Below are 19428 nucleotides of genomic sequence, written 5' to 3' on the forward strand. Positions count from 1 at the left end.
GTGAATTTACTGTGGTTACAAAATCTACTATGACAATACCGCTCTATCTTATTATATCCTCTTTGGTAGGGATCAAACGAAGGCCAACCAAGGACCTCAAATGCTGCCAATTTTACTCATATCACGTATGTTCAGCGAAATTTATCGGATATCGTTTTTTCGATTTTTTTTTTTTATACCACGTTGGTGGCAATCAAGCATACGGCCCGCCTGATGGTAAGCAGTTACCGTAGCCTATGAACGCCTGCAACACCAGAGATATTACACGCGCGTTGCCGACCCTTTAAAAACCTGTACACTCCTTTTTTGAAGAACCCCATACTGTAGCCCCTCGGGAAAACCTCGATTCTTTTAGTTTGCTCCTAGGATGTGTCTGTAACCGTAATATTTTTAAAGGAAATCTAATGCATAATCCAAATGAAAAGTAGAGTGAGAGTCCCCCCGGCTGAAAAGCAGTCGCACTCACACCTATTATTTCAATAGGTACATATTTAAACCTTCAAATAAATTTAAAGTTGTGAAATGTGTTGAAAACTGATTCAGTCTTGATTTATTGACAGATAGGGCTATAAAAATATCGACATTGTAAAAGATACCTACAAGTACTTTAATACCGTATTGAATAATCTGTTATCTATAATAAATACAGATATGGCTTTCTAAAAAATCCATTTTTATAAATATATAAGCAATCAGTATAATGCAAGATAGACTACAAGGCATATAGGTAATAAACCTATAGAAGTTATTAGTACAATCGGATTAGGTCTAACCTCGAAATCCTTCCAAAGTTATGAAATTTGGTATGTATGTTAATTAATGGTCTCTTTTTCATGTCCACACTATTTCACATTTGGGTAGAGGGGGTATAAGCGATAAATCTGGATTCAGCTATTATTTTCTAGAACAAGATGTATTTTTTCCGCAAAGATATCTAGGTATTTTTTGTGTAGAATTTAATAAGCTTTAACATTGCCTTTCACCATATTTTCATAGAGAACGTATATTTAGAGTAAAACGCAAATTTCTCCAGGATGGTACACATTTTCCAAGATGGCTGCGATTCCTCGAGGTCCCCAAATGTCAAATAGTGTGGACATGAAAAAGAGACCTTATCCATACTAATATTATATATGCGAAAGTCTGTCTGTCTTTCTGTCTGTGTGTTCCCTCTTCACGCTTAAACCGCTGAATCGATTTAGATGAAATTTGGCATAGAGATAGGTTGAGTCCCTGAGAAGGACATAGGATAGTTTTTATTCCGAAAATCATCCCTTAAGAAAGTAAAAAGCGGGGTGGAATTGAGATAATTAATGAAGTGCCTACTAATTTGTGTGCATAATAGCTCAAATTGAATTTGTTATGAGAATTTTTCTAGGCGCTATACTTACTTTAGCTGCTGTTACTAAGTCCACGCAGACGAAGTCGCGGGCAAAAGCTAGTAGATTATAGTTTCAAAATCTTTTATATTATCTTAAAATGATTGCATCATGAACAGCTAACTACTAATTTATATCGTTTCTTTCCTTTGCATCAGTACCTAGCTATATTTTCATATAATCATGGTCATTCACTCTTAGCCAAAAAAGGTCAGCAGTCATTTTGCTGAGCGATTGCCTCACGCTGCCGACTACGCTACGCTACCTGTCCGCAAGTAGCCCGGGCTTTCTCCCAAACATCCGGCTGACCACATTCGTAACATACGATTGTTTACCATATTTAACATTGGTTTAACGAACGGGATAGCAGTAGGTATTAAAACAAATCCCAAATTAAAATGGACCTGCTAACGTTAGATCGACATGGAGGAAAATATAGACGGAATAAAGCAATTGACTCAGCATCAGACTAAAAAACCGAAAAGGCGGCAAATTGTATTTAACGCATCCGCGTGTTGTGACGCAAACAGTTCATGACGCACCCGCTGATTCATATTTAATTTATGTTTATATCGCGAAATATTTCATCTATATGGGCAGACGGACCGACAACGTAAGTTTAGTAATTCACCCTTCAGTAGGTAATGGAACACTTAAAACGGTAGTTGCAACTTCGATAAAAGTAACAAGTGTAACAACTTAGCTATTTGAAGTATTTAGGATTCATCATCATACCTTATGAATACCTCTTTCAAATTACCTTTATAATCAAGGCTCATATTTACTCAAAATAGGTACCTGCTTAAGCATTTCAAAATAATATGAATCGATTACCAAACCCAAAAAAAAATTCTGAACGGTGCTTAGTGCAGAAATATCCCATTGTTTGCGTGAAATACTCGTAAATTAGTAAATGAAATGCCGACTGCATAGCTCCTATCATTGTCTGTTAATACGCGGTTATGTAATATATATATCTCACAAGTGATTAGGAGGACTCTGAGGTCAATGGATAATGGATATATACCTACTTGATTTTTTACGGCATTTCAATAAATATCTATAAAGAATCTGACTGAAGTCATTGAAGTCAAGATATATCGGAGCGGCCGAGGTGCATTAAAATATCTGGACACGCACTCTAGTGCCTTGACAATAATAGAGACGTGTTCAGATATTTGTGAGCACCTTGGCCGCTACGATATATCTGAAGGCGACGGTATGTGCCTTCATTTAATTTTACGGAATTTTAAATAATTTGAATTTTTGTGTCTTATAATTTTTAATTATATTTTAGTTAATAAAATTGTAAATACTAAGTAATAAGATAATACTTTAATTTAAGTAGCCATTATAATTGTATCTTAATTTTTTTGTACTTATTTATACTTATTTTTAATCATAATCCAGATAAAGCAGTCAGGTGTAATGTGTAATTCGCTAGTTTAATCATTTCTAGCGAAAACTGTCCAGTAGAAACCGCGTTGAGTAACCGACGTAATGTTAAGATTACTTATGTGCAGAAATATCACGTAGAGTTATACCATCTTTACAATCATGGTAATTTGCTACTAAGTATGGTTTTCGCTACGAACGTGCGTCGAGATTTACCATAGGATAAAAGACAGCTAAGCCTCTGGGAAAATAAACGCTGAATTTGACAGCTGCGCTGTTACGATGTTGTTATAATATAACACTATCCTGTTAGAGTTAGACCAAGATAAGTCTGCAATGATTTTGATGGAACACACAGTGCAAGTGTTATTTTAAACGTCAAACTTCAATGAAATTATGACGTATAAATAACACTTGCACTGCGCGTGCTATCAAAATCGTTGTAGCCACGTCAAATTAAGCCAAAATGGGCGATCTGCGGAAATAATTCGTGTAGTTTTAAAAATTGGTATAGTTATACCTTGTGGTGATGAACATACTAAAAGTCCTCGGGGGTGGGGGTTGTGCTGAGGGCGTAGGAGGGGGTTGAAGGTACCTTTTTTCAGATTTTTGCTCATATCTCGAATATCTGTACGAATAGCATTATAATTACTTCGGACAAAAGATTCTACATACAATTTTCTACAAATTAGGTCATATTCATTTTAACTCTACGATCAATACTTTACGAGCTACATGATGTTTAAATTAACATAGAGATAAAAAAAAGACGATTTAAGAAAACGTCGTTTTTTCGTAGTGGTTCATCATAACTCAAATTTTTAGTTTAGAATAAGCAAGCTTAGTGACCTGCTGATCAAATATAAAAGAAACCGGCCAAGATCATGTCGAACCATGCTCAGTGTAGAGTTTCGTACTTGCGTAGTTACCCGCCCGGCAAAAAAATCTGAAAAAAGGTATCTTCAACCCCCTCCTGAACCCTCAGCACAACTCCGAGGACTTTTAGTATGTTCATCTGGACACCACAAGGTATAACTATACCAATTTTCAAAACTACACGAATTATTTCCGCAGATTCGTTTAATTTTCTTGGGTTATTGCAGACTTATCTTGGTCTAACTCTACATGGAGTGATGGGCTTAGAATATTACTTATGTTAACATAATGAAGAAAGCAGGACATGGTACTGGTAATATCTTCTGCAATGATTAACAGAATTAATAGTACACTACTACGCTACTAGGTACTACGACAAAGGCCAGCCTACTACTACTTCAAATAGGGACTTGTCCGAACGAAACTATAATATAATATAATAAGGTTTTTTAAGTTCTGTTTGTTATGTACTTACTTATATAATTAATGCTATTAAACATTGTAAGGAACTAGATCCGGATTTTATTGTTGGGTCAGAAAGTGATGCAATACATCCGACTTGAAAGCGGGTGAATGGGTGGACCGAAGGGGCGGAGAGAGGATATGCTTAATCATCCTCATGCAGTGTACTCATCATCCGGATCAATTAACCGATTATAAATCAAATGGAGTTATAGTGGTTGTGTTTAGCTTAAAAACCATATGCTACATATTCATAGCCAATGAAACGACTGCGAATAGGCAACTAGATTTTCGGCGTTAATAGGTACAACAGAACTCTCTGTTATCCGTTTTATAGTACAGACTTAAGACTGTTGCAGAAAATTACTTAAGATCTCATTTTACATTTCTAACGAACCAAATAATTTTACCTTTTTAGACTAAATTATTAGGTATTTTAAGGAATATGCACAGTATTATACGTGTAAGGTAAGAGTTAGATGCACTTACACATCACAGTGATTTACAGGAAGTACCAGACGGCGGAAATGCCTCTTACTTTCAAACTATTACTTAGTTAATATTTGTATTGATATGATAGACGCAGTGGCCCCTTGAATAGGTATGTATTAGTCTATAAAATCACTTATTCTGTATTTGTCTCGAAAGGCAAACAAAACATTAGTTGTTTAAGGTCTTGTCTCGTGGGCTGGTGAAATCTAGGTCAATCTACTGAGCCTTATATTTTATGTTCTGAACCAGCCGCTGCTGTTTCTCTATACTTATAATTTAAGGTATTCGTATTTCGGATTCCCCCAAAACTTCCAAAAACATAGGTAGTAAATAAATTAATAAATACTATTAAATAAGTATCTGGCAATACAAATGGAAATTATGGAACGCAGGCCAGTAGGATAAAATCACAAAGTAAATATGATGTAGTTTTGATGGTTAATTTTGTTAGGGCCAGTTAGAATGCGTGCAATTTGAATAATTAACTAAACCACTCACTAGCAAAAGCTACAACAACACACACAACACGTAACAATCAGCTACTAAAAAGTAGCAGTAGCTGCTAGCTGATTGTTACCCGTATTAACTAGTCAATAGAGTTCATTTAACTACTCGTGCAGTTATAAACACTAAAACGTGCATTGTAAATATAGAATTTTATTCTGCTGCCTTAATTATAATCTTCACAATTATGTTATTTTCCGAATGCAGCCAACACAAAGGTTTGTGTTTGGACTCGTCTTTGTACATTCAAATAGGCCAACATTGAGAACGTTTATAGCGGTAATTTTGTAAAACCTACAAGCAGACATTTTAGTTAGGTAGATAAGTACGAATATAATTATTTTTTTTTGTGAAAATGACGACACTTCTTTACGTTTGATAATTTTTATCGCCTTTTAAAAAGCCTGTACTAAACCTAATGATTTCCGTTTGAGTTTGAAAAAGCTTGAAATTTGTGTAAACTGCTGGAACATTACGTTGCTACGATACCAAGCCTTGATAAAATCAGTAACATGGAAAAACGATAAACGGATGTCCTAATACAAGTGTAGCGTACGGAGCGTACCTGATGTCTTCACCAAAGTGGCTGTCGTCGAATAGGAAGTTCGCAATAATCGCACTTAAACTATCGTGAGACATATTTCAAAATATTTATCAGTACGGTTTTTACTCACTATTATTCGGCGCGGGCAGTGAATGACGTACAACCGCCGCGGACACTCGTGCCTGAGGATGGATTCCCAAAGAATCCGAAACATGTCGCCAAAAGCGACTAAAAATAATAGTGAGTAAAAACCGTACTGATAAATATTTTGAATAGGAGGTTTTTTGTAAAGTATAAAATGTAAACCCCTTAACTAATACATTCAGATCTTTTAATTAATTTAATTTGTTTGTTTTACATGTTTTTTGTTTTTTATTTCCAGAATTTGCGCAGCCAACATGCGTTCTAGAATCAGACTTCGGTTTCAAAATCAATTGTGCTTTCAAGAAATCTGGTCTCTTCAGAGTGAGGAATCTTGGTGGACTGAAGGCGCACGCTAGCATAGGTAAATGTCTTACTGAAATTTACCTTACAAAACTTTATTGGACTTTAAGAGGAATATGACATCCATTTTAATGAACTTTTCATCGCATCAAATCGCGTACAGTACAATAGCAAATGCCAGTTGTACATGTTCTTGACCTTGCTTTTAGAAAACACCTGCGCGTTGTGCAGTCGATATAGTACGTTACCTCTAAGTAGAACCCGTTACCAATGCATATTTGATGTCTTTGCACCTTTCTTTAACACTCAATACGACATGGAGCTTTACAGGTGTAGATTTAGAGACGAGTTTAGTTTGTTTGCAATTGAAACTAATTTCTGGTGTTTCTACCAGTGTAAAGAAGCGTCTGTTTATATTCTACTGGGAACCGGTGACCCGTTGACATACAGATGCAAGTTTTTGAAGTGTGTTTTTGTAATAGTACTGAAGTGCATAACCAATTTAAATTTTAATGGTCTCCTAGCAGAGCGATACACAAAACATAATGCAATAACTTATTTAACATCTCATGTTTCAATTGTATTGAGAAATGCATTGCCATTACCCATGGGGCAGTTTAGGATTTATAAAATAATAAGTCACTTAATAAATAACTAGGTATCTAAATTCCATATACCGACAATATTATATCTAATCTATCTTTTTTATGATTAATTTGTGCATGCTGCATGTATTTCCAGTTCCACTTAGGTTAAGTTCGAATTGGGTTTTTCCAATATCTAATATACCGTGTTTTTATTTAATTCCGTTAACTTCCGGGTATGGTTAAGTACGTTTAAGAAAACTAAATGGCATAGTTAATTTAAAAAAAGTATATATATATTTAAAAAGTAATTAAATGTTGCATATAGCGTTGTTGTAATACGGGCATTACATTGAACTCAACCAAACAATTGACAATTGTGATATATCAATGTCATTTCGAACATCGATAGTCCGACTCCGAGATAAGTTTAGTATATATTAAGTTTAGTAGCAAATGTATGAATGAACTACTAAACACTAATCAATATGTAAACAGGCCCTAAGGCAAGTGTACACGCTCGTAGGGGCCTTATCAGAAAAAAATTATTAAGTATCTCCGAAATGGAGTTAATTAGAATACCTACCGGTGTCTGAGAAAGTTTCTTGATTTAAGCTCAGGAATGCACCATTGAAATTAAATTAAGCTGTTATATAATAACACATGTTTTGGAACAACTATGTCAGCTTTCAAAACATGTTAATACAATCAGGCATTCCGTGGTAAAGAATATTTGAAAATCTGATTGATTTAGACTGAATTAAAATTTGATTACTCACGAGATAGTTACTTAGGTTAGGTACAGGTACAAGAAGGGTATTATTAAGCAGGTAGCAATTTGGATTATATGTATCAAGGTTACAGCGTGTCTTGCAGAATCTTATATCAAATACGTTCTTCTTATTATAAGGTGTAGTTTCTAGCACGTTGTTCATGGAGAAAATTGATATCTTGCAATATTAAAGGATACAATCTGTATCACTTACAAAGTACCTATTTACGTGGTTAAATCTAAATACCCATTTTACTAGAAGATTGTAATAATGAATTCAGTGCCTTTTTAAAGCAATTGAATGAGTTGATTACTTTATTTCCAACTTTGTACAAAAAGGCAAGTCTACTTAGGTACGTGATTTTCTCGTAGAACACAACAAGTTTCTGGTATAAAGTGACGTACTCTGCTATTTTCTAAAAAATCTAAAACATCAACAGGATTTGCTAATATGATTTGTGTGCGACTTGGTTTGGCAAACTAGCAGGGTGGCCGAACAGGCTTTAGGTTAGTTTTCGTTCATGTCTTCTCGGAAATGGGTGAATATGGTATCAATGCATTTAGTTTGATACAAATATGTGAGATGACAAGCGTGAAAGTGGTGGGGTTAGTTGCTGTGACGTCATAAAGTCAGCAGTACAAACGTTTTTACTTTTTTATTTTAAACAAACCATGTGGGGTACCAAATGAAAGGGCTTTGTGAGTAGATCACACTGTAACATTTTTTCTACTTGTCTAATAAATTATTCGAAAACGTTAAAAAAATTCATTTTGAACTGCTCGAAATTGAAAATAAATGCATGCATGCAAAGGGTGCTTTTTAACCCTTGGTTAACAATCTACCATTGAGTGTTAAATATGCAACTCCAATTATCTGTATACAAATTTATTATTGCAATTTAATGTAAACAATTTCCTTGTCAAATTCCAGGTTTCAGCCTGGGTGACGAGCTTGGTTTTGAGCAGTCCCTCACCAACTTGGATCCGAGCCGGCGGCGTTCAGTCAGCGTGAACAACGGAGCGCCCCCTTACCTTGTTACTGACGCAGGCAAACAGGCTGGGAAGCAAGAGGTAACAAAATAAATATAAAGTTCAGGAAATGCAACTTGGTTAGGATCTTTTCATACATTCTCCTACACTTTGGAAGGAGGTTAAAATGTATCCTATGCTACCTGAGCCATACATCGTACACCAAAATCGGCTCAGTAGCTTCGTCACTATGAAACATACGTAATAAGAATATGTTCAAATTTACACACACATGTATTACTATCTATTGTAAAATCATAACCTTTCCTTCTGCCTTTGCCTCAAACTAGTATAAACACTATTTTCTTGTTTGAACATTTTTAATTTAGAACGAATTTGCACTAAAGATTTTACAGTACATATGGTGCTACTTTCTCGCACTAGTGCGTAAATGAGCACTTTTCGTGCATATGTCGAAAGTTTAAAGGGCCATATGTACTGTTAAACGTTGTACGATACACGTGCGAATAGGTAATTCGCAACTCGTGTCGATTTAAAACACTCCCTGCGGTCGTGTTTTAATTTATCGCCACTCGTTTCGAATTTCCTCTTTTCCGCACTTGTATCGTAAATAACTATTACTAAATTTGCCGGGAAAATACGTATTTCAGAAACGTGGAAAACAAAACAGAATTATGATGCGGCCACCTGCACCACCCGGCCGTCCGAGCCAATCGGCAATGGACAAACTAACAAGTCTGCACCGCCGGGCATCCAGTACCATGCGGCCTATCATCGTGCCAGGGCCCACCGTCGAAGCGCCTACTAAACTGACCAGAGTCAACCCCACCGTCACTATGGCTAAACCACTTCCCATGGGCGTACCACCATTTAAGCCATTACCACCGAAAAACGAAAATATGAGCGTCCTCCCGATTGCAGTAACCAAAGTCTACACTCCTCTGCAAGTCCCGCAAGCCAAAGCCGGAGTGGCTTATCCAAGTGAGAACTACCCACACATATCACATGATCAAGTATCCAAAATGGTATCACAGATGACTGCAACACATATGGCTCAGCCACTCTACAGAATCACGCCGACTCCCATCATAGTCAACACTCCAAAACTATACTCCATACCGACTACACTGAACCCATTCATACCCATGCCTATAGCAGCTCCGCCTACCCGAGCCGCTATGACGATCATACCTGCACCAGTCTTAAATCACTCTATTAAAGTTGTTCCATTTTCTAAAGCACCTACTTTCTCTTTCAATCAAAATACTCAAACTTTCCACCAAACCAATCCTATTTCTAACTTTGTAGACCCTGCTCCTCAACAAATCCAAGATCTGGCGAGTTACCCTGTGTACAATACAAAGAAAGTCGACGACTATAACTCTATAACCGGTTATGGTGACGACGTTACCCTAAAGTTTAACAAGGAAGACATAAATGCGAAGATTGTTGAGATAGCCAAAGCCGGTAACATATCAATGGATGCAGTGGAGGCGGCAATAGCATTACGGCAGCAGCAGTTGTTGAACAAATACGCGAATATACCGTTGCCGACGACAACGTCGACATCCACGACGACTACAACAACGACCACTGAAGCGCCAATAGTGTTTCAATCCGAACCAGAGCCGGAGCCAGAAATCGTTGTACCAGAAGTTAAACAAAAACCTGCCAGGTACTTGCAGTAGCTAACTTAAAATTGATCTATGTATTCAAAAATGTGTGTTTCTCCACTAAACCCATATTATAATTTCTTCTAAATAGGTTCCCCACATCGGGTAAAGTAATGAACGCCCCTAAAGAATATTATCCCATTGGTTATGAGAAGAATTTTGACGACCACTTCCAATCCAAGGTGGATCTGCCTGACACAACTTTCCACTGCGGTGACCAAAAATACTTCCCTGGTTTGTACGGTGATGAGAGCCTTGGGTGTATGGTAAGTTTTGTAAAATTATAATTAAATTTTATTGTGAAATGCTTCATATGTACTTAAAGTTGCTAATAATTTACTTATTAAATCACATTTACAAACGGGTCTATCGCGAATTTATTTTGTTACCTTTATTTACCGACGTTTCGACACAGGTTTCACTGGTCGTGGTCGCGGCTAACTGACGTCCCAGCAAATGTGATTTAATATGTGTTCAAACCGCGAAAGCTTTAAATGTAATAATTTACTTGTTTGTGGATCAATGAGTTGATCTAAATAATTTGAAAAAAGACAATCTAACTTATAATTTCCTACATGGTTTAGTCAGCAAGAGAAAGTAATACGAATGGCAAAACTGGAATATTTAACCCTTTTCCAGGCCGTACCAATCTACAAGGTTTTTCCAGACGTCACATTTCCCGAAAGTCAAATCTAATTTGAACCTTAAATCGGATTGCTAATGTTGAAATTCTATTAGCACGCATGTGTTCGATAAATCGTACTATGCCTGGAAAAGGGTTAATGATCATGTCCAGGTCGTCAGATAACTACAATCGGAGAAATGCATCACATTGACGACTTTTTGCTGAAATGCTCCAGTTTATACTTTACTATTCATTTGTGAAGTCAGTGAACCACATTTAACATTTAAACAAATTTTACGAGCCTTTATTTCATTCACGTTGTAAGTAATACAGTCGCCATCAGATCAGATACAGGTATGGGAGCGGCCGAGGCACCCAAAAATATTTAAATACGCACTCTAGTGCCTTGACAATAGAGGTGTGTTCAGATATTTGTGAGCACCGTATATAAACTGACGTCAATTCCCTTATTTAATTCAAAATAAAATGTGAAATGTACCTTTCATTACCGACGGAAGAGGCTATTAGATGTACGTTTACCTATAAATAAGGTTAAGGTTTAAAGTTACCTGTCGACTAGAAAATTGCGATTTAACTGAAATACAATATTTACTTTACAGGAGGATGTAAGTGAAGTTTTCAGACGATTACATACTTAACCGGCCAATTCGAGTTTTAGTTATTCGATCTGTCACCGATATGATACTGATCTGTCAGTGTAACGTCGGAAACAGATCGAATAACTAAAATTAGAATTGGCCTGTGAGTACCTACCTTTGTTCTTATTTAGCGATCGAGTGTTTTGTATGCATAAATTTACGTGTAAATAATAAAAATTTTAAGTTCACGCCACCAATCGTATAAAGAAATGAAATGTCTTTAAAAGATCCGTAGGGGTCGGATCAAAAACTAAGTAATTAAGTCCGACTCACGCTCGACTGCTCATTTCTAATAGGTTTTACTGTGACCTAGGTAAATAACTATTTTGTGTAATTTTTTCAAAATTTTAGACCCAGTAGTTTCGCAGATAAAGGGGGGGGGGGGGGATGATCATTATTATCTTAAATAACTTCTAAACTATTTATTTTAAAATTAAATTTTTTTTTATGAGATTCTTACAATGAGCTGTTTCATTTGATATGTAACACGGTATAGTTTTAAAAAAAATATTTTTTAATTTTCTCATTTATCCTCCAAGAGTCATGGCCCTGTTTTTTACGTTTGTTTACGTCACATGCCCGTCTTTGGGTCACAAACTTACATGTGTGTACCAAATTTCAACTTAATTGGTCCAGTAGTTTCAGAGAAAATAGGTTGTGACAGACGGACAGACAGACAGACAGACGATCGACGACGACAGGTGATCTTATGAGGTTCCGTTTTTTCCTTTTAAGGTACAGAACCCTAAAAACAAATATCTTATACCTTTAAACGTGCAAATAAATAAATAAATAAATATTATAGCAAATTCTTACACAGATTGACTAAGTTCCACGGTAAGCCCAAGGAGGCTTGTGTTATGGGTACTCAGGCAACGATATATATAATAAATAAATACTTAAATACATAGAAAACACCCATGACTCAGAAACAAATATCTGTGCTCATCACACAAATAAACTTACCGGGATTCGAACCCGGGACCATCGGCTTCATAGGCAGGGTTACTACCCACTAGGCCAAACCGGTTGTCAAATATATTTCGTCAAATATATATATATATATATATATATATATATATATATATATATATATATATTTCAGGGATCTCATAAAAGGCTCTAACGATTTTGATGAAATTTGCTATATGGGGGTTTTCGGGGGCGAAAAATCGATCTAGCTACTAGCTCTAAGGTCTTATCTCTGGGAAAACGCGTACTTTTGAGTTTTTATATGTTTTCCGAGCAAAGCTCGGTCTCCCAGATATTATGCAATTATACAATCTGATGCTATAAGTATGATAACCTATTAACTTTTTCAATTTAAAAGGTGAAGATTGAGCCATATTGAATTTTGCTTGAGAAAAACACATTCCATCTTAATTTCAGGTATTCCACGTGTGCGCCCTCACCGACGACGGTCTAGTTATGAAGTCCTTCCTCTGCCCTGAGTCGACCCTCTTCGACCAGACAATCCTGAAGTGCAACTGGTGGTTCTACGTGGACTGCCCGAGCACCCGCCGCCTCTACGATACCAACATTCCTGTTTCGAAAAGCTACCAGCTCATGAAAGCACTCACTTTCTTCTCTAGCTATAAGAAAGAGATGCAAGACGAAAACAGTAAGTATATAAGTAGAGATCCTTTATGCGACTAAGATGAAGAACCTGATCAATTACTTAGTTTGTAAGAAATACGCTCGAGTGTGGTAACAAGTGAAAGTGCTTCATATTAAGCAGAGACATCTGCAAACGTCACGACAATGCAAAAAATTGGAATAACTCACTGTCCCGGGCGAGAATCCAATTTGCAACTATGGGACCAGCCCGCCGCTCTATTAACTGAGCTATCGAAATTTACCCGTTGACAGCGAGTATTTCCACCATATCCTTTATATAACCTATTGTTCAACAGTTTTTTTTTCTTTTACGTTTCAGGTCACTCAACCAATCCTGAAGACGTAGAGGGCGTTAAAGAAGCAATCACTATTTTAGAGAACCAGAATCAGAATCAAAATGCGCAAGTAGAGGTTGGAAGTGCTCCTAACGCCATACATATTATAACACCACAGCCTTTTGTTGATGAAAGAAGTAACCATCGAACCAATAATGAAACAGCTCCAGTTTACAGAGGAACAAGAAACTACAAGCCATCAAATAACACTAATGGCTCTAGAATAAATAAACCTCGACCACCAATTAATAGACAATCAAACGAACAAACCAGCTCAGAATTCCGATTAGTTACAGTCAATGCTGATATAAATGTTAACAGAAATGACACTTCAGCAGAAAACTTTAAAACTACTTCTTCCGAATCTACTGAGAGAAAGTATAAAAGAAAAATGTCTTTAAGAAGAACTAGCTCAACAACAGCTAAACCTATTACATCGCCTACTATAATTACGACAACCACGATTAAGCCTCTTAGAAATACACCATCCATAGAAATAGTTAAACAAGAAATTAAAACTGTGGAGGAATTAAATACCACTGGTGTCAAACAGGAGAAACTAAGCGATGAAGTTGAAAATTTAGATAAAATAGATTCTACTATTTTAAAAGACGCTGAAAACTCACCGCCAGTTAAAAGATTTTACAGATCTAGCATAGAAAGAACTAGTGCAGAAAAGATAAATACAGAAATGGCAATGGTTAATAACGAAAAAGTTCAAATTGTCAGACCAACGTCCGTTGCAAGACTAGTAGGCGAATATCCTACTCAGTCGGCCACTATCCAGAAATTAGACGAGGCGATCTTAGGAAAATCGAACAGAAGAATGAAAAAAGAAACGGTCACAGTTGTGACCCCGGAGAAACATTTCAGAAGTAAAGAACGAACGTAGTATTCATCGAATTTTAGTCAATAACTAATTTAAGTGTCATATAAATGTTGCTATTTATTTATTTCACTTCCAAGGTATTAGTGTTAGTGGTGAAGCTAATGTTTACAACGAATGTTGTAAAGTCACCGTCAGAAAGATGCACAATTTAGGATCAATTCTAACTTTTTCGATTTATTTATTAGACTGATGTTAGAAAAAATATACCTATATATGGCTACTGATTTAATTGTCGTTGCTGTAGCTGTTAGTGTTGTTTTTATGTTAGCTGCGAATATAATGCAAGTTTGTGCATACTTTCTTTGGGTGACATATAGCGTATTGCTCAATTTGTACGTTAGATTAGACAAGGATTCAGTCAAGTGATATTATGGTGTATGTTTTAGTGTAGAATTAAACATGTTTCCTGATTTACGTCTGTCATTTTATATTAAGACAATTTTTTTAAACACTAGAGTTGGACCAAGCTAACTGCATGGCATTTGCTATGAAAAAATATGGCAATGTCATCAATCATATAATTTTTTCATGAAAATATGACGTTTATAATAACAATGACACTACCTCACTTTGTGCTGTTAAAATCGGTGCAAAGTTAGCTTTGACTGACTCTTAATATAGTTTTACCACATAATAGGCGTTTTACCACGCATAATACCACTTAGGTATAATATGTTAGGTCAAGGTGACAAAGATGTAATTCGGTAGCTTAAGAACTGAAAATGTTACAGAAAAGATTTATATTTGGGCAGATTATGGTTAATTTACCCAGTGCGCCGTGTTTAGCGCCATTAAACTTTAAAGCGGTGCAATTTAAAAATGGTTCGGTAAAAAATAGGTATGGGCGGGGGGTCATGTGTCGATAAAATTCATCGTTCTAATGCATGGTTAACGGCTCCATAGCTGTCCAAGCACATTGTATGTCGAATGCTGACAAAATCTGTCATAAATTTACAGTTGATTTACATTGACCGGGATATAGACCGTGATTACCTTTTGTATTATTTGTGAGCTCCCGATATTTCGACGCAGTTACATGCATCATGTTCACGGGTGACGATGCATGCATGCGGGATGATGCATGTAACTGCGTCGAAATATCGGGAGCTCACAAATAATACAAAAGGTAATCACGGTCTATATCCCGGTCAATATAAGTCTAGTGAAACTAACCGTGAATCATTCAAAACTAGTTGAGTTACAGTTTTGTAACGCATAATACATGTATATATTTTGTATGGACTATGGACTTTCGACTGTCACAAACCTAAGGGACATGGCACTCTGCGTCCGATTCACACGTCGATCTCAACTCCGAAGTTTGAGCGAGACAACGCTATGCGCGTATTATAGCGACATCCCGCTCGCCCGCCGGAGCGACGTGTCGAACGCAGTGTGCCATGCCTCTAACACCTTAATTTTTACACGACTGCCCAAAAAAGAGTGTAATGTTTTTTATGAAAATTTTGGGAAAATTGTTCTTGTTTTGAATCAATAAGTAGTCATCGTGATCTTGAGTCAAAATAATCAAAATTTTGTTAGTTTTTCGGTATATGTTGGTACTTTTTTCTACTCCATATCGAGCTGGTTCTTCTTTACGGGTGCATTTATCAAGTGATCCTGGTAAAATTTTTGCCGATAGCCGAAACTAGTTCGATAATTATACTCGTAATTATGGACTATACTTATTTGTCAAATTAGCTTTTGTTTTTTTTTTCATGGCGGACGCACGAGGGCTTTATTACAGGGTCTATTATAGCGCACAGAGTCATTACTAAAGGCAACTAATAAAACAATAGACCTTTCCCAAGTAAAATGAGTAATAATAAAAGATCAGTTTTATTTGCCTTATGACAAATGATTTTGCATACAAGGCCTAAATAAATTAGTAAAATACAAAAAAATACTGATCATTTATAGAATATATTATCTAAAGGCACATTTAATGTTCATGCCATTATGTCATCTACATTAAAATGGAATATTCGTAATAATCAAAAAGATGTATGGCGATGATTAATAAGGTAACCCGCAGTCTGAACAGACCGGTAAAGAGGGGCAACCGCATCCTTTTTTGGTCAGTGGAGAGCAGACAATACACAAGACTACCCCGATCGTGAGCAGCGACCAACAAGCTGGAGAGCTTCGGAGGCAGCGGGAACACAGGATCTGCTTAATGCCGCCTGAAATCAAACAAGTCAAAATAAGACAGTGCTTAAAATAATTGGTTTTCTTTTTAAACTACCTACTTCCACAGTTCCACAAAAAAGATTTTATATTGCTATACTCCAAAAATGTTCCTCCCTCGAATAAGTACTATTCCAAATAGAGATGTACCTATCTCGACAGTATATCTAATGTATCTGGAACAGTTTAAGAATTCTCAGCAAGCGCGGCCAAATTTCACCTTCCGATACAAACGGAGTTTAGTTCTCATTTTAAAACTACGTGTTGGATTGTAATAAAACTTTGCACATACAATGACACTAGGTAAGTATATCTAGTTCTGTAATTAGTTTATACAGTAGCGGAAAAAATCTATCATACTCCTATTTTCTTGTAGGCATCCATTCGGAAATTCGTGAAATTAGACTTTATATCATGTAAACAATGATTGTATCATCATCACGATCATATAATATACCTACGTCCTACTGCACGTGGCAACATAGGCAGCCACGTTAGCACAATGCGGATTAGGGACTTCACACACATGAGGTATATGTAGGCCTATAATTAGTTTATATAGCTCTAGTATATAAAACAAACTAAATAGAGCAAAAACAAATTTTGTATGAAAAATTTAAATTCGCTGTGTTTTATTTACTATTGTATCTGAAGCTACATGAACTAAGTACAAACCTAGATATACCTTATCCTATTGTAAGTACAAAGTTTCAGAGCAATCTAGCTAGTCGTTTAAAAATGAGAGCGTAACTACGTTTGTATGGTGAACCGAGCTTGCCGGGAACTATTAACAAAAAGAGATATTTTGTTAAGTTATCAAAGAACATTTGGATTTATTGGGATTTATTTGAAAGAATTTAGGTTAGGGGGTTTAGTGACTTAAGTCTGAATATTATATGACTTTTATTACACACAGTGACAGTTATGATCTTATGATGGTATCAAATATTCCGTCTGCGAGCAATACTACATTTTTTTTTTATTAAAGGAAAAATTCACCGCTTCCGAAAAGACTCGATATTCCGAAAGGTTGCAAGTTCGAGTCTTGCAGAAATACTTGTTTAACATAAATTGTTATCTAATTCGAAACCTGTTATGTTATCAGTGCTATCACGGTGAATTTAATTCACCATTTCTTAAGTGCAACGTATAATTTCGTAGTAAAAAGAACATTGAACGAGGGGCATACAACATAAAAACATTACAGCAATAGTCAGCAGTGCCACCGTTATATAATCTGCAGCAGTTAGCATGGCTTATAGGTTTAAATTTCATGCCATTCTTCGCTTCAGCTGTTCAGCGGATACAAATCTGCAACAAGAAAGAATAGGAGATTATAAGTGTTGGTAAGTTACTTTTACGTAAATATTATTGGAAATAATCCTATAATATTTCAGTCAGTCTTTAGGTTAAGTCTCTACCTACCGAATTGGCAAAGAAAATGTGTGACAGTACCTTAACACCGAAAACGTCATATTTTCATAAGTTATCTTCTTAGATTGCATACCATTTTCCGAGGCTAGCTCTTAGAACAGTTAATTATATAGTAAGTACAATGGGCGTGGAACCGGTAATGGACACCGAAAGTAGAGAACTCGCGCGAAATCGCCTTATCATACAAACGTAGTCCTCATTATCCTTTCTGGATATTAACATAATTGAAAATATTTTGTAACAATTTGTTGCATATTAATCACAGCTATGCCCCTGCGTTTGATTTTATTCGAATTTTTAATTATTATAAGAGTTAGGAATATTTGAAATTTGTACGAAATCTGTTTTGTTTATTATTGTTGTTGTTTGTTTGTTGTTTATTTTGTAACAATTTGTTGTATATTAATCACAGCTATGCCCCTGCGTTTGATTTTATTCGAATTTTTAATTATTATAAGAGTTAGGAATATTTGAAATTTGTACGAAATCTGTTTTGTTTATTGTTGTTGTTGTTGTTTGTTTGTTGTTGTTGTTCACTGTCAAAAAAAATTAAAACTCCTCTTCACACTTAAACCGCTGAAATTAGAAACTGTCTTCATTGACTATGATATCATGCGGTTAAATTAAAACTGCATCTTCATGAACTAAATAAGACATTCGCTTCTCACAAATTTTCACAAACCCGAATCTAAATAACAACAGGCAAGAGTATAAAATAGTTAGGTATTTGACGCGAAAAACAAAGTAAAGTATCATATTGGCAAGTTTTCTACATGATTAAAAATGCATATACTCACGATTTTTTTATTAAATAACTTAGAGCACAAGCCTATTTAGCTTTACCACCTGCGAAAAAACATTTCATAATTCTATCACAAACGACCGGTCCACAAGCTACAATAACCGCGGCCGCGACTGCGGTCGCGTACGTAATACAGATCATTTGAAACGTTTGCTGTAAGCGCGTCTGGGTTTCAGTAAGGCATGCCGCAGTCAGGGCAAATAGGGACGGCCGAGCACGAGCACTTGCGCTGGAGTAGATCCCTAGTGTAGAGCGGCACGCACAGGATGAACGCAGTAGCCCCAATCACCGTAAGCAGTGATAGGCAAATCATGCAGCTCCTGAGTAATGTGTGTCACCAACCGCATCTGGAACAAAGAAAATTAACATAAGTAGGTATGCGGGATACAATTATGTGCTAGTCCAGTAGATTATTACTATGCAGTTGATATAGCGTAAAAATGTAAGTCCCATGCAACAAAATATGCCTGAATATATGCATAATATGGTTGATAACCAAAACGAATAAAGAAATGGAGCTTATCTGACAAATGTCCGGATTAACCGGAACAGTTCTTCAATCCCTCAGATATTATCACTGAACACCACGAACTCTAATAACCCGATCTTGCAGATACGCTTTTTTAATGATTCTTTTTCTAAACTTATGATAAGTTAACAAGATTTTTAGAATGTGCTCTATAGGTACTGGCCTACACCTCGAAGGAACAAAATGTAAAGAAATAAGATATCACGAATAGCAGTCAGTGAGTGAACATTTTTACC

The 19428-nt window shown here is 36.1% G+C and overlaps 1 protein-coding gene and 1 long non-coding RNA gene across 3 annotated transcripts in view; one reads left to right on the forward strand and one right to left on the reverse strand.

Moving 5' to 3' along the window:
• LOC134745685 (uncharacterized) overlaps nucleotides 1-14654 on the forward strand; it is a 58155-nt gene extending 43501 nt beyond the window's left edge. The window contains exons 2-8 of one of the 2 annotated variants that reach the window (XM_063679810.1): nucleotides 6035-6157; nucleotides 8384-8523; nucleotides 9093-9423; nucleotides 9751-10117; nucleotides 10207-10381; nucleotides 12789-13020; nucleotides 13336-14654. In XM_063679810.1, the coding sequence (XP_063535880.1) occupies nucleotides 6035-6157; nucleotides 8384-8523; nucleotides 9093-9423; nucleotides 9751-10117; nucleotides 10207-10381; nucleotides 12789-13020; nucleotides 13336-14243 (2276 nt within the window). In that variant the 3' untranslated portion in view covers nucleotides 14244-14654. Of the gene's footprint in view, nucleotides 1-6034; nucleotides 6158-8383; nucleotides 8524-9092; nucleotides 10118-10206; nucleotides 10382-12788; nucleotides 13021-13335 lie in introns of both variants that reach the window. The other variant, XM_063679804.1, reaches the window with a different exon arrangement.
• LOC134746679 (uncharacterized) overlaps nucleotides 1-19428 on the reverse strand; it is a 368384-nt gene that overhangs the window by 257811 nt on the left and 91145 nt on the right. The gene's annotated exons all lie outside the window — the stretch shown is intronic.

Source organism: Cydia strobilella, chromosome 1 (genome assembly GCF_947568885.1).
Source record: "Cydia strobilella chromosome 1, ilCydStro3.1, whole genome shotgun sequence".
NCBI lineage: Eukaryota > Metazoa > Arthropoda > Insecta > Lepidoptera > Tortricidae > Cydia > Cydia strobilella.